General features: G+C 49.2%; 1 protein-coding gene across 1 annotated transcript in view; it reads right to left on the bottom strand.

Annotated features, from left to right (window-relative positions):
- Window positions 1–2,943: 2,943 nt before the first annotated feature.
- Window positions 2,944–14,381, bottom strand: part of CDADC1 (cytidine and dCMP deaminase domain containing 1) — a 54,543-nt gene continuing 43,105 nt past the window's right edge. The window contains exon 10 of the mRNA XM_074378155.1: window positions 2,944–3,724. Coding sequence (XP_074234256.1) covers window positions 3,690–3,724 — 35 coding nt within the window. The 3' untranslated portion in view covers window positions 2,944–3,689. The remainder of the gene's footprint in view (window positions 3,725–14,381) is intronic.

Consider the following 14,381-nt stretch of genomic DNA (forward strand, 5'->3'; position numbering starts at 1 on the left):
AATTCAATACTGAGTATTTCCTAGATCCCATGAACCTGAAATTTGTTCTGCCTAGCTTCTTTTATACTTAGAAGTATTCAATTTGTAAGCACTTACTTTTAAGTCAATGAAATAGAGCTCATTTACAAGTTTTTTGTTTGTTTGTTTGTTTGTTTTACACAAAAGGCAGGCAGAACCAGAGATCTCACAGTTTTTCTGCTTGAGTTTTAAAAAAGCTTTGTTTTCCTTGGGAACCCAGGTAGATCACTTACATCTCAAAGGCACAGGAAGAGAAATGCAAACTCCTCCTCTAACTGCTTTTACAAATCCCAACAATTTGGCTATTTTCAGGGATTTTTTTTTAGTTCCCAAATATCCACTTCGGTTTAAAGAAGTAACAGTAATAGACAGTAATACATAAAACATCCACTCACATTTACATGCCCCACTTTCAGCAAAACCAGGAAGAAGAAGATTTGAACCCAGGCTCTAGGACACTTGCACACAAACCTCCAAGATAAAAGCCAAATTGCAGAAGAGCCACTTTACTATAACAGCAGAGACATTACGGCCATTGTCCTCCAGATCTCAGGGAGCACTGGGGTCACACAGCGCTACAGCAAAAAATGTCATTTTCTTTCACTTATGGGAGCATAACTGAAGATACCAGTTTTGCAAAATACACCCTAGGAGAACCATAATACGGAATAGAGCTCTGATCATCCATACTTAACTGTTCACAGCCGAGGTAATCAAATATCAAGCAAACAACAATTTACAACCTTCTCTTAGGGTCACAATTCCCTAGACCCAAAAGGGAGCTTCCCAACTAATGCCCCATCAATCCAAAAGGGGAACACCCCAACCAGTGCCCCATCAGAGATGAAGCTGGAGAAATGACCAAGGGGAGTTACAAACGGGAAAATCCCAGCCAGTGCTCCACCACGGATGAAGCCAGCACAATAGAGGATACCCTGGTGTTGTCACACTTGAGCCTCATTACTCACCAAAGACATCTCAACTGGCCAGTGCAAGCACTGATACACACACGCATCCAGACAACAAACATGGTCCCACAAAACAAAGATCAGATGACGTGTAGACCAAAAATTCCACTTCCACTCCCAGACGGAGGCTGCCAGTGTGGCCTGGCTCCCAGAAGAGAATGGACTCAGAGTGGCTCCCAATGAGCCCAGGTGGAGCAGGTAGAGTTTTCCAATCCTGTGCAAGCCAGAGTGGCTCACCCCAAAACGATACACACACAAACACAAACAGCAAATAATGTAAAGTTGAACAGACAAAAAATCAGAGGAGGTGTCATCTAAAAACTCCACTTCCTCTCCCAGATGGAGGCCTCCAAACAGATTAGCCCAGCCTTCGAAAGAGAACGAACCCAGAGTGTCTCACTTCCCGGCGGGGATGAGCCCAGATGGAGTGGAGACAATTTCCAGCCTGCACAAGCTGGAACGACTCACCCCAAACAATGCCGAACGTGGACGGATGCAGCTCTGGACATCTCTTGGCTCTAAACAGCTCGTGCCGGGTGACTGGCGCCTGTCAGGGACACTCTCCCAGTCCCTGAAGCAAAGTGAGCTCCAGCAGCTGCTGGGGACCCAGGGAAGGGGCTGCCTCTTACCAAGGTCGACCCATCCTAGGATGGCTTCATCAAAATTGTTACTGAATTCATATGCCTGACACACAGTGAGGCCAAACTGAAGTCGGAGTTTGGAGCAGAGAAAGGCTTACTGCAGTGCTGAGCAAAGAGAACAGCCAGCTCATGCCTTAAAACCCCTGAATTACCCAAAGGGTTTCAGCTGAGCCTTTTTAAAGGCCAGGTGAGGGAGGGGCTTCCCAGGGTATACGATCAGCGTGCACAGTTCTCAAATTGGTTGATGGTGATCAATCTTTAGCCACCGGGAGGTCTGGGGGCTACATGCTCATGATCATCAAGTAGTTAATTTCTTCCGTTGGGTGTTGGTTTTAGCATCTGAAAAACTCAGGAAATATGCCTGAGATAATAGTATATGGGGACTTCAGGGAGGAGCTACACAGAGGATATGGGGGAGGGATCTGTCCCGGGAATGCCGCATAGGGTCCTGTTTGGTTGCAAAAGAGTAACATCTCCAGATCAAACAGCTGGCAGCCAGGACTTAGGGCCAGGTCCGGCCCCAGAGTCCACGGCTTTGGGAACTAGGCTGCATGTCTGGCTGCCTCCTGCCAGGCCTGACTTTCTGCCACCCCAGGAGCAGACACTTCATTCATCATGGCCCCCAAGGAAAAGAGGGATCCTGCATTCCTGCTAAAGGATAACTCAATGGACGGATTTCAAAAGCTAGATTCATTTAAGAGGGTAACTTTGCTCCACTTGGTTGTCTGATGTTGGAAGATCAAATTTGACCTATGTGTGGTTTAAGGGATTTGATCTTGAATTTCCCCACCATTTTGAACAATCCCTTGCCTCCACAGAGGTATGAACTTCAGACTGCAGTTCTGCACCTGCTTTTGTTTTCTTGGCTTATTTTTCAGTTGGACATAATATTAGCTTAGATTTCCTGATACACTGGTTGCTGCCCAACCGTCCATGCCTCCATTTCACCTTCCTCAGCAGCCCTGCACCGCGCGGGCAGAAGTTCTGATGAAGGTACAGATGATCCTGTTGAGACCACGGAGTCTGTTGTCACTCCTCCTGGGAGGAGGGTGTACCATTGCTGATGCCCCCGAAAGGCACAAGCCACACACAGAGTCACAGTCCTTTTACCATCAGTTAATTCAATATCGATTGTAATTTAACCACTGCACTGTGAGTTTTCTATGTTACTTTAAAGCTGTGATCACAGGGGCCCTTTGGAAGAACGTGTTGTGATATACATTAATAATTTATCCATTAGGGAAGGCTGAAAAATGAGTTCCCCTCATTTTAGTTCTGAAACTGAAAGCTTTAACAAAGCAACCAAAATATTTATTTATTCAGTCAACATCACTGAACTCATTCTCCGTGCCCATCAGAGGTTGATCTGCAGTGACACAAGGGGGTTACTGTCGGGGTCAGACCTTGTGTACTGTGGGAGCTGGGGAAGCGGCCTTCATAAGTCTGTCCCCCGTGTCTGGCACTGGGCCTGAGTCGGCAGGAAGGGGAAAGACTTGAAGTGGGCCCGTGAGAACAGTGGGAATCCATGGAAGTGATCTGGAAGCCACACCGCCTTCTCGGCCTCCCAGCCTCCACCGCTGAGGCTGAGGCTGACCACAGCCCAATTTGCCGTAGTGCTCCCTGGACTGAGCCCAGATTTGGAGCAGCTGAAGAGGGAGCTGCAGGGGGACCGGGGGCCCCAACGGCCGGCTGAGCCATCAGGTCTGCGGCAATGCTCCTGGGCTGTGATGGCACCGCCCTTCCCAGTGAAAATGTGCTGCCGCCTCACCTCCACTTGCAACGCTGCCAACGTTCTCTTGAGCCCAACCCTTGTTCATTACGTGCAGGAGAGGAGACTCTGGACATGTGTTTCAGCTTAGCTAAATGGCCTCATTCCTAACCCACCACTTAGGTGCTGCACTGGGGGAGGTGTTTCCACATCTCTTAATGTCCGTCCCCTCTTGAAGGCCTCTGGCTGTCTTCTTCTCTTGAATGACATGACAGGTTTGTGCGGAGTCAGCGGAACCACACAAACGTGGGGGGCAGCCACACCTGGACTCCATCCCAGCTCCACTGGTAGTCCTTAATCTTGATAATCACTGACCTTCAGTTTCCTACCTGTAAAATGAGGAAGAGAGAGGCCTTGTCACAGGGAATCAAGGAGCCAAAGTCTGCGGCCCGCTGGCCCAGGAGACGTGCCCGCGTCGGCACCCTTTGCCACCCCACGGGCTCACGCAATGGGAGAGGGAATTTTCCACTACAGCGTGGAATCTGGAAAGAAGGGGCCACAAGGAACATACGTGGCCAGAGACTAGCAGGTGTGTGCCCTGAGTGTAGGGCACGTGGACACTTGGAGGGAGCCAGGAGGGGAGCCTTGAATGCCATCCTGAGGGTCTAGCGCCATCACGAAGGCATCGTGCCTTTCAGCAGGAAGAGACATGCATCCTGCCCGTCAGAGCACTGTCAGCCTGGTGGGGAGCAGCCTGGCATGGGGGACACTGAGCGAGCGGGTGGGAGAGGGTGAGGACCCTCTAAGAACAGCCATGGCTGACCTAGTGCTGGCTCTGGATAGACCCTCTTCGGGTACTTCACAAATATAAACTCAACTTCAGAACCACACATGAGGTTCTTATTATCCTGACTTAAAGGTGGAAACTGAGACACACAGAGGGTTACTGGCCTGAGATTGTCCAGTGAGCACCTGGCAGAGCAGGATTCAAACCCAGGGCCCGGAGGCAGGAGCCGCAGAACTTACGAGATACTTAGGACTTAACGTTGCCTGGGCTTAGGTCCACGTCACTTCTAAAAGATCAGGGTGAGGAGGAGGGGGCCTCCCGGGCAGTGGCTGTGGTGATGTGCTAGGCTGACACGGGGCTTAGGACCAGGGGCCGGGGCTCAGAAGATGTGCAGAGTTCAGCTCTGGACCAGCTGGGTGGCCAGTGCCTGAGATACCCACGTGGAGATGTCCAGGTAGCAGCTGGACAAAGTCTGGAGCTCAGGGCCACTGAGATTGAGGGCCATCCCTTCCTCACTGCGATTCAACCCACGTTTGTATTTTCACTGTGTCCATGATAATCTGGTCTGAGACTCTCCCCAGTGAGGGTGCAGGAGGAAACCACCACGTTCCTCCCTTGTGACTTCCTCCTTTGTCCAGGTAGGGGTGATGGATCCCCAGCTACACTGCCCACCTCTGGGCCCTGTGGTCCCTGTGTCCTTCCTCCCCGATGGCCAACCAGTGCATTCTAGAGTCCACCAGACCCAGACACAGCAACGCTGTCCCAAAGTCTGTGTCTGATCTAGTTACCATGTCAGCCAGAGCAGATACACTTTTTAAATAAAGTGCCATTGGGACAAAGGGTGATTGACCTCAGGCCCTGGCCTCAGTTTCCCCGTCTCCAGCCCTAGGAGGTTTCTGATCAGGACCCCAGCCTCAGGAACAGCCCATGGTTATGACCCGAGAACCTGGGGAGAGGCGAGGCCAGCCCCGCAGGACTGTCGTTCCTGCTGTTTTCTGGGCTGAGTGTGACATTCACGTGGCCATGACCTGGCCGGCCTGTATGAATAAGGCTCTGTACTGCCTGGGGTGTGGGAGGAGGATGGGGAGGAGGACGAGGGGGAGGAGGAGAAAGGCGTTCCTGCAGCCGCCCTGTGGTGTCTAGCAGTGCCAGGCTGCCCTTCACCTTGACCAGGGACCGTTTCCAAGCAGAGTGACTGTTTCAGTGGTCAGTCCGCTGGGCCCATCCAGGCGTGGCACACGGGCTGAGCAGCCAGGACACTGGCGCCTGGAAAGAGCACGGCAGGCAGGGATCCAGGGTCTCACGAGGTCACCATCCGGAAAGGCACAGAATCTGGCCCTCGCTTCACGGCATGGAGCCCGGGCTCTGGGCGAGCTGCCCATGAAACGGGGGGTGATGAGCTCATGGGCCACCTCACTGGAGACCCTCTCCTGGTGTCCCAGCTTCTCCCCAGGCTAGAGTCTCTCCCCTCCTCGGAGGTCCTCTCTGGGGCCTCCCACCAGCCCTGTCTAGCCTTCATGACTGGCGGGGTCCCAGGACGTCCCTGGGGCCACTGAGTGAGGCTGGACATGGAGTTCATGAGTGCCCTGGTCCTGCCCTGAGAGTGCCCTGTCCTCCTCCACACTCCAGGCAAAGGGGGACGAGGCAGGAGGAGGGACTGCGATGGCTGCCCAGCAAGCCACACCTTGCCCTGACCTGGGAGTATTGGGGCGAGTGTGGCTCTGAGCACCCAGGTGCTCCTTGTGCAGGTCCAGAACACCAGCAAACCCCCAGCCCCCGGGGAGCCGGCCGCTTACGCGGGGCTCACAGCTTCGGCTCCCAGCCTACAGGTGTCTCCTGTGGAGACGTGGAGAAGCCAGTCCCTTCAGACACCACTGGTGGGAATATCAAGTGGTGCAGCTGCTGTGGAGGAGTCTGGCAATTCCTCAAACGATTAGACACAGAGTTACCATACGAGCCAGCAATTTCAGTCCCAGGTCTATACCCAAGAGAAACGAAAACATACAGGCACACAGAAACCTGTACATGGCGCTCAGAAGAAGCAAATGTTGGAAACAACCCAAATATCTATCAAATGATAAATGAAGAGACAAAATGTGTTACACCAATCAAGTATCACTCAGTCATAAAAAGGAACGAAGTACTGATACACAGTATCAGATGCTACAACACAGATGAACCTGGAAAACACTGTGGTAAGTGACAGAAGCCAGATGTAAAGATCACGTATATGATTCCATTCATATGAAAGTCCAGAGCTGGGACATCTGTAAGGAGAGAAAGATTCATGGTTGCCTAGGGCTGGGGAGGCAGGGGTTACGGGGCCATAGGAAGTGACAGCTAATGGTACAGTGTTTCTTTCTGAAGCAATGGAAATGTTCTAAAAATGACTGGTGATGACTGCACGTATCTGTGAACTAATATGCTAAAAATCATTGAATGGCACATTCTAAATGGGTGAATAGCATGGTATGTGAATTATACCTCAAGAAAGCTATTAACATTTTTTGAAAAATAGATTCATGAGAAAGACTGTTTTGTAACCTGTTTTTATGACATTGTCTCACGAACTTTCTGTTATGTGGTATTGTTCTGCCTTTTTCATGGCTGCATAGCATTCCATTGTGTAATGGTACCAGACCAGCCCACAGCTGTTTCCAGTGTACCACTTTTACAAATCATACTGCAATGAACACCATTATAACTAAACTTTTTGCATCCACCCATGATTGCTTCCTTGTAAGAAATTCCTGGAAGTCAAGGGTCACACATCTTTCTGAGTTAACTATTGCCAGATGCCATCCACACCAGCAATTAGACTTTGTTTCCAGAAATCCTTGTTCTCTAGCTTCTTCCACCCTCTTCTTAAGTGAATCCCAATTTTCTTCTTGGGTCTTGGCTCTTCCTTCTAACATCTTTCCAAGTTTTCAGGTAGTTCTTGCATGAGACGTGTTTCCAGCCCCAGCATTCCACTTCTCTCTCAGTTTCCAAATGCCTCTTGGACTTCTCCACGTTTTTAGACCCCACCATAACCCCAGACTCATCATAACTTAAACCAAGTGGGTTTACCCCAAAACTGATCCTCAACTTCTGTTAACTGTGCTACCATCTTTTCTTTTTACCATTTTTCTTGTCACAAACACTAATGTGACCTTCAACGGCTCCCTTTCCTCTGCCTCCAACAAGTAAGTCTAGGAGACCTGCTGACTTCCCCAAGTGCCCCCCAGAATCAATCTGCCACTCACCACCCTGAGTGAGCAGCCCTGAGCCCAGCGGCTGACACCTCTGTTCACCGCAGTCACCCAGGCATCCTGCCCCCACTATCCCTGACTATGGCCTAGCCTGGGCTCTCCTCGCTGCCACTGTCACCCATTATAAAAACACCTTCCTTTGTCCCTCAGCACAACCAACCCAGCTCCCATTTCCATCTCTCCTGGGAACCTTCTCAGGTCACCACATGAGTGGGCCTGCCTCCTCACCTCCCATGTACCCCGAGACCAGCCCACCCTGGCTTCCCCCACCTCCCCTGACATCCTCTTCCCTGGCCAACCAAAACCTCAGTGTCGCCAGATCCAAGGGGCGATTTTCTGTTCTCACCTAGCTCAGCTCAGCTGCAGGTGAAGGAGCTGCCTCTGCTCACAGCCCTGTTCTCTCCTGGCTCCAGAACCTCACTCCAGGTTTTCTTCCTCATTTGCCTTCTCGACTCCCCCTCCCCAACCTCACACTTGAGTAGCAGGTCTGGGGCTCTGTCCTTCCACCCTCCTCTCCAACCGCTGCCGCAGACCCTGCCTGGGGCCGCCCCACACGCTACTCCTGCCCACATCTATCTAACCCACGTGCTTTCTATCACTGCCTCTTGTTTTCTCCTGCATCCTTCGGCTTAATCTCCCCCTCCTGGCTTCCCTGACCTCGCACAAGAGCCTCTCACCCATGTCGGTCAGGCTGCCTCCCCAACCAGGTTGCCCCCGTGGGGGCGGGGCGATGTCTGTTTTCCTCACAAACACATCCCAGGGTCTGTCTAGCCCAGTGTCAGAACATAGCACATGCTCAATCGATATTTTTGAATGAACAAGTGACACATTTTTATGAATTACTTTCACTTGCATCTTTCCCTTATCGCTACCCTGGGCACCACCGCTGCACAGATCCTGCCAACTCCCTGCGAAGCCAGCCTTCTTTCTGCTCAATCCAGTCACGGCCTCCTGCCCCCTCCTCTCATTCCCTACAGACATCACCTTTGCTCAGACCTTCATCGTTTCTCATTGGGAACCAACCCCGGCCATCCCATTCCCTCCCTTGCTCCACACTGGTGGGTTCTGCACACTGAGACTGGAGGGATTATTTAAGGGTACCAAATACAACTGTGTCACCCCTCTGCTTTAAACCCTCTATGGCTCCCTATTGTGCCTCAATTTTTCCCAAGGCCCCTCCTGGTTTCACTCTCCCCTGCCACCTCCCACTTCTTGCCCACTGATGCTACCACCATATGCAGTTCCCCATACCTTCCCCCTCACACCCCCTCCATTGCTCCCCCCGCTCCCCAATTTCAAATCCCATAGAATCCAACAATGTTCAAGTTCCAGTTTCACTTGTAAGCTGCACCTGCATCAATTTCTAGGACATGCAGCCACCTGGTGGCTTAAAAACGAATAATCGCCTTTACTAGAGTATGCTTCCTGCCAGGCCCTTTCTTTTCAGTGTTATCCATGACTTGGGTGGGGCAGAAGTAACACGCTGATCAACTGTCTGGGACAGATGCCTGATTAGTGGGTATGACAAAATTAACGAGGAGTGTGACAGGCTGCAGTACTGGGCTGAATCTAACCACGGCTAGATTTGATAAGGATAAATGTGAAGTCCTATGCCCAAGTCCAAAAATAAAACTCCATCTCCACAGATAGAAGCACTGGAGCTCAAACAAGGGTTTCTGGTGACCCTGATGCCCTGAGTCTGCCCGCATCACCTCCTCCCTGGATGCTTGCAGTACCTTCCAGTGGAGCCTTGGCCACTAGTCTCTCCCCTGCCAGGCCTTCCTCCACTGGGCCTGGTGCAAAACTGCTCCTGGGGGAGCGGTCAAGTGGACACACACACAGCTGGAACTCTGAAGAGATGTGGGGCTGGAAACAGCTGTCATGACTTTGGTGGTCTCGAGGTCATGGGAGAAGATGGGGGTCCTTGGAGAGACAGAATCAAAGCAAGAGGCAAGGAAGGCACATGGTGGCCCCAGGGAGGTGAGGAAGGAGATGAGAAACATGGTTAATGCCATGAAAGCCAAGGATGGAATTTCAGACGCTCAGGATGATACAAGGCACTAAAGGGAGCAGAGACCACGCAAGGTTCGGCCACTAGGAGTTGGAAGCACCTTCCCACAGGGAGAGGGGGCAGAAAGCTAGCAGTGGCTTGTGGACTAAATGAAAGATGAGGATGTTGACAAAACTAGACAAGCTTTCAAGTGATGAAGGGAAAGGAAAACAATGGGTAAAGGGAAGTCCTTGTTTTCTGAAGTTGGAAAAATATATCAGTTAGCAATTGCTGCAGAACAAATCCCTCCCCAACTCAACCAGTTATTTTTTTCTTGCAAGTGTGGCTTGGCGTGGGGTGGGGGGGTCACTAATCTAGGCAGGGCTGGGTGAGGTGGCTGTGCTCCTTGTCTGGTGATGGGAGAAATGCAGAAGAGCAAGTGGGAACACACAAGCTTCTTGAGGCTGAACAGCAGAATTGGTTCAATGACATTTTCATGTCATTCCATTGAACCCAAAATCAAGAGCAGAGAAATACACTCCATCTGTTGATGGAGAAACTCACAAAACCATATGGTAAAGGGTGTGAATACAGGAAAGGGTGAAAAATGGGACCACTGATGCCTGCCACCATGGTTGACAGGAGGGTTGGAAGTGGAAAGAAAGAAGACACTGGAGCAGGAGAGACTGGACAAAATGTAGTGAATACTGTGAAAATTGTGACAGGCACTGAATCTGCAGAACTAGATTCATCATATCCTGGCTTTGCCAGATTACTAGCAGTGGGGCCTTGAGTAAGTCAATGAACCTGAGGTTCCATTTCATCATCTGTAAAGTGGGAACGATCCCCCTCTACATCATGGGGCAAAAATTAAATGAGGCAACATAAAAAATGCTGTACCCCAAAATGCAAACCCATGTACAATGACACAGTAAGTTCCCAGGAGAGCGGGAGGCTGTCATGGGACAGTGGGGACACAATGGCTGCTTTCAAGTACTGAAGGGCATTCATGTAGAAGGGGATGAGCCACAAAGAGCCCTGTGTTATGACCAAGGACTAATGATAGAAATGAGGTAGTGACGGTGGGTGGCGGTTACACTATAAAAATAACACTGTAGTAATAAGTCAAGTTCAGATGTGGATTCAGGAGGTGGTGATTTCTTCTTCGCTGTGGGTGTGAGAGCACAGCCTGCCCTTTTATCTCAGAGGACAGTGGGAGGTGCAGTGCAGCCACCCCAGGGTGGTTGGATTGATCAGTGGGTCCTAGCAAAGGGCAGCCCCTGCCCCAAACCCCCAGGGGTGTTTCATTGTTGTCTACATTTCTGGGTGATTCAAATGGCGTTTAATGGGTGAGGGCCAGGGATACTAAATCTCCCACAATATTCAGGACAGTCCTAAATTCGTGGGAAATGATCTCATGGAAAATGCCATCCGTGGACCTGTTGGTAAACCCTGCATGAAGTGACTTCAGAGTTCTAACCCTGAGAGTCCAAATAAACACGTGTCTCATTTTTGGCAAGTGCAACCCAGCAAGCCTCCCTTTTTTTGCCGCGATGCCTCGCTGCTCTAACTGAAAAAGTATTTGACTTCGGAAGAATCTCAGATATGACTAAACAAGCAGTAAAACATCATAATCCATTTCAACAGTACAACCATACTCAACATTTTATAAAACAGTCATAAATATACATGACTGACTGTGTAGAGGGCTGTGAAAAGGTTGTCAGGCGCATAAATCAGTTATTCTGGAGTGTAAGGAGAGCTAACTACCGTGCTTGGAGACACCACTAACTATGAAGTTAACATGCTAGCTGAAATAGAGGGTACACATTGAATGAATTATTTTGCTTGCCACTGAGAAGGCAAAAAGTCTCTTTGGAAAGATCTGTTTTTTTAAAAGAAAAAAAATTGGCTAGGCAGTTTGAACTAGTACTTTCACTTTTTGACAGCAGTTTTCACATTTTCTTAATTTGGGGGCTTGGATCAAAGTAGTAGATTCAGTAAATATTTGCTGCGACTACTGCTGTTTCCCTCATTTTTAAAAGAAAGGGCTGATCCTGCATTCTCTGTGTTACCCTTTTCTCCCTTCAGCTCATTCGGAGCCTGTGTCATCGACAGGCAGGGGGAGTGGTTGGTCAGTGAAAGGGTAGGAGAGGGGTCGCCCTTCCTGCAGGTGTCAAACCACTACCAGGTCACTAGCTGCGACTTCTTAACAGGAGATCTCAGAATGGACAGCCCGCAGAGGCCCTGATGGCGCCTGATTCCGGGCAATCCTCAGGGAACAGGGAGGCAGGAAGGACTGAGCTTCCTCTGTTCATTAGTCAAGAAAACAGGGGCCTCCCTGCCCCAAATTCACCTTAAACTGTGAGTCTCCCATCCAACGATTAGGGCACGGTTTGGACATTATTGTAGTCATTATAATGGTGGCCTTCCCTAGCATGTTTAATGTAAATTAAATTTTTTTTTCAGAAACACACACTTATGCCATAAAATATATTTAGTGTTATGCAGAAAACTTCTCCCAGATTTACCAACTAAGAGTTGGGTTTGTGGATTTGACCTACTGTAACTTCTTAGGAAATACCATCAGAGCTTCAAGTTGAAGGTACCTGGATTGTTCCATTGCTGTAAGCATGCGGGAGGTGAAAAGTTCCACTGAGAGTCATGGTCTTGGGGACAGGACTCTGCTCAGGGGCAGGACATGTGGCTCGAGTCTCAGCTGGCACTGACTTACATCATCTGCTCAGTGCCTGTGACCTCCAGCGAACTACACCTCCCGATTCTCATGGCCTGTGCAGGCCCCTCGCAAATGGACTCCGGGTGTGGCCACGTGACTGGCACTGGTCACTGAGACTTGAGCCAGCCTGACTGAAGGGGAGGCTGGGTGAGCCCGCACACCCCGGGCTTGTCCCTTGGAGCACCTCCTTCCATAGCCCTGAGCCACCAGATAGAGAGGCCTGACTACCCTGCTGGAGAGACCACGGGGACAGAGGCCTGGGCGGCCCCCAGCTGTGTCAGCTCCAAGCTGAGGCCCCAGAAATGTGAATGGAGCTTCTACGTTGCTCCAGCCTCAGCTGCCCCAGTGCCAGGCTGAGCCTCAGGTGATCCCAGCCAGCACCACGGGGGGCAGAACTGCCCCAGTCTTGCCCAGTTCCTAGCCGGCAGAAAATTTTTTGTTTTTTGTAAAAGAAAGCACTTCTTTCCACCCAATATGCCAACCAGCATATGGGTTCCTCATCAGATTACACTAAAGTGTGTAATCTCAGCAGAAACAGTGTCCTTTCATAAGGCTCCTTCAACATGAAAAAGAACCAGAAAATGACAAAATTCTCGGTGAGTAGCCACCTGACTGCGCCTTGTGCCCTTGGGATATAGCCCAGGTGTTTCCATGGAAACACCTGTCTCAGATAGTATAACTATTTGCAATTTTAACATCATTTTCTTCTGTCTCTCCAGATGGTTTCCAAAATATTTCCTACCTAAAGCTGTAGGTTTTTCCAAAACCTAAATCAATACAACTTTCTGGATCCACCATGTATAGCCGATGGTGCCCTCATGGTTATACCAGAAATCCGTGTGAAGCGAGAACTGGAGGGATGTGCGTCTGCTTTGGTCGGAAGACTGGTTCTCTTCAGTGTGCCTTTCTTTCATTCATCTTCATAAATATTCATGCCTGTCTCCCAACTAGACTATAAGCCCCCAGAGGGCAGGGTCTGTCCAGCAGCATGGAGTGCCTGGCACACAGGAGCACTCAGAGAGATTTGTTAATGAGCTGTGGGAAGCTCAAATAACCACCTCAGAGAACCACCACTGGTTATCATCTCGGATGAAACCCAGCGCATCAGACGTTATGCTGTGATGCATAGGAGCCTCGCTGCTCAAGAGCTGAACTTTCTTGAGATTTAATGGTATTGTGCACCCACAGTATCTTTGAATCTCCTGGCTTAACTCTGGCTTTTTTCATACCATGGGAGTGGGCACATCGTTCTGCACCAGGAGCTGCCAGCTGTTCAACCCTCCTCTACCCACTCCCTTATCAGGAAGAGCTGGTTCTGGTTCTATGTGCTTCATAGGCGAGTAACCTCCTTACTGCACCTTGTGCCCTTGGGATACTTCCCGGCCGAGCATCTTTAGGGGTAGGTGTCAGCACTAGGATGAACCATGACTTCTCCATTGTTCACCTTGGACTCCAATTTTATTTTTTTTAATTAAATTTAGTTTTCTATCATTTTTTTGGAAGCATAGTTGATTTACAATGTTTTGGGTGTACAGCAAGTGATTCATTCATTCTTTTTCAGATTCTTTTCCAGTCTGGTTATTACAAGATATTGAATATAGTTCCCTGTGCTACACAGAAGGTCCTTGTTGTTTATCTGTTTTTTTATACAGTAGTGTGTATCTGTTAATCCTAAATTCCTAATTTATCCCTCCACCTTCTTTTCTCTTTGGTAACCATAAGTTTGTTTTCTATGTCTGTGAGTCTACTTCTGTTTTGTAAATAAGTTCATTTGCACCATTCTTTAGATTTCACATATAAATAATATATATTTGTCATTCTCTGACTTCACTTAGTATGGTAATCTCTAGGTCCATCCATGTTGCTGCAAATGGCATTTCCTTCTTTTTTATGGCTGAGTAATATTCCATTGTGTATATATACATCTTTATCCATTCATCTTCTAATGGACATTTAAATTGCTTCCATTGTAAACAGTGCCACTATGAATACTGGGGTGCATGTATCTTTTCAAATTAGCTTTTGTCTTTTCCAGATACATACCCAGGAGTGGGACTGCTGGATCATATGATCTTTTATTTTTAGTTTTTTAAATGAACTTCCATAGTGTTCTCCATAGTGGCTGTACCAATTTACATTCCCATTCCCACTATCAATGCAGGAGAGTTCCCTTTTCTCGACATCCTCTCCAGCATTTATTAATTGTAGACTTTTGATGATGGCCATTCTGACTGTTGGGAGGTGAAAAAATTGTTGTTTTGATTTGCATTTCTCTAATGCT

The sequence above is a fragment of the Camelus bactrianus genome, chromosome 14, assembly GCF_048773025.1.
Source record: "Camelus bactrianus isolate YW-2024 breed Bactrian camel chromosome 14, ASM4877302v1, whole genome shotgun sequence".
Classification (NCBI taxonomy): domain Eukaryota; kingdom Metazoa; phylum Chordata; class Mammalia; order Artiodactyla; family Camelidae; genus Camelus; species Camelus bactrianus.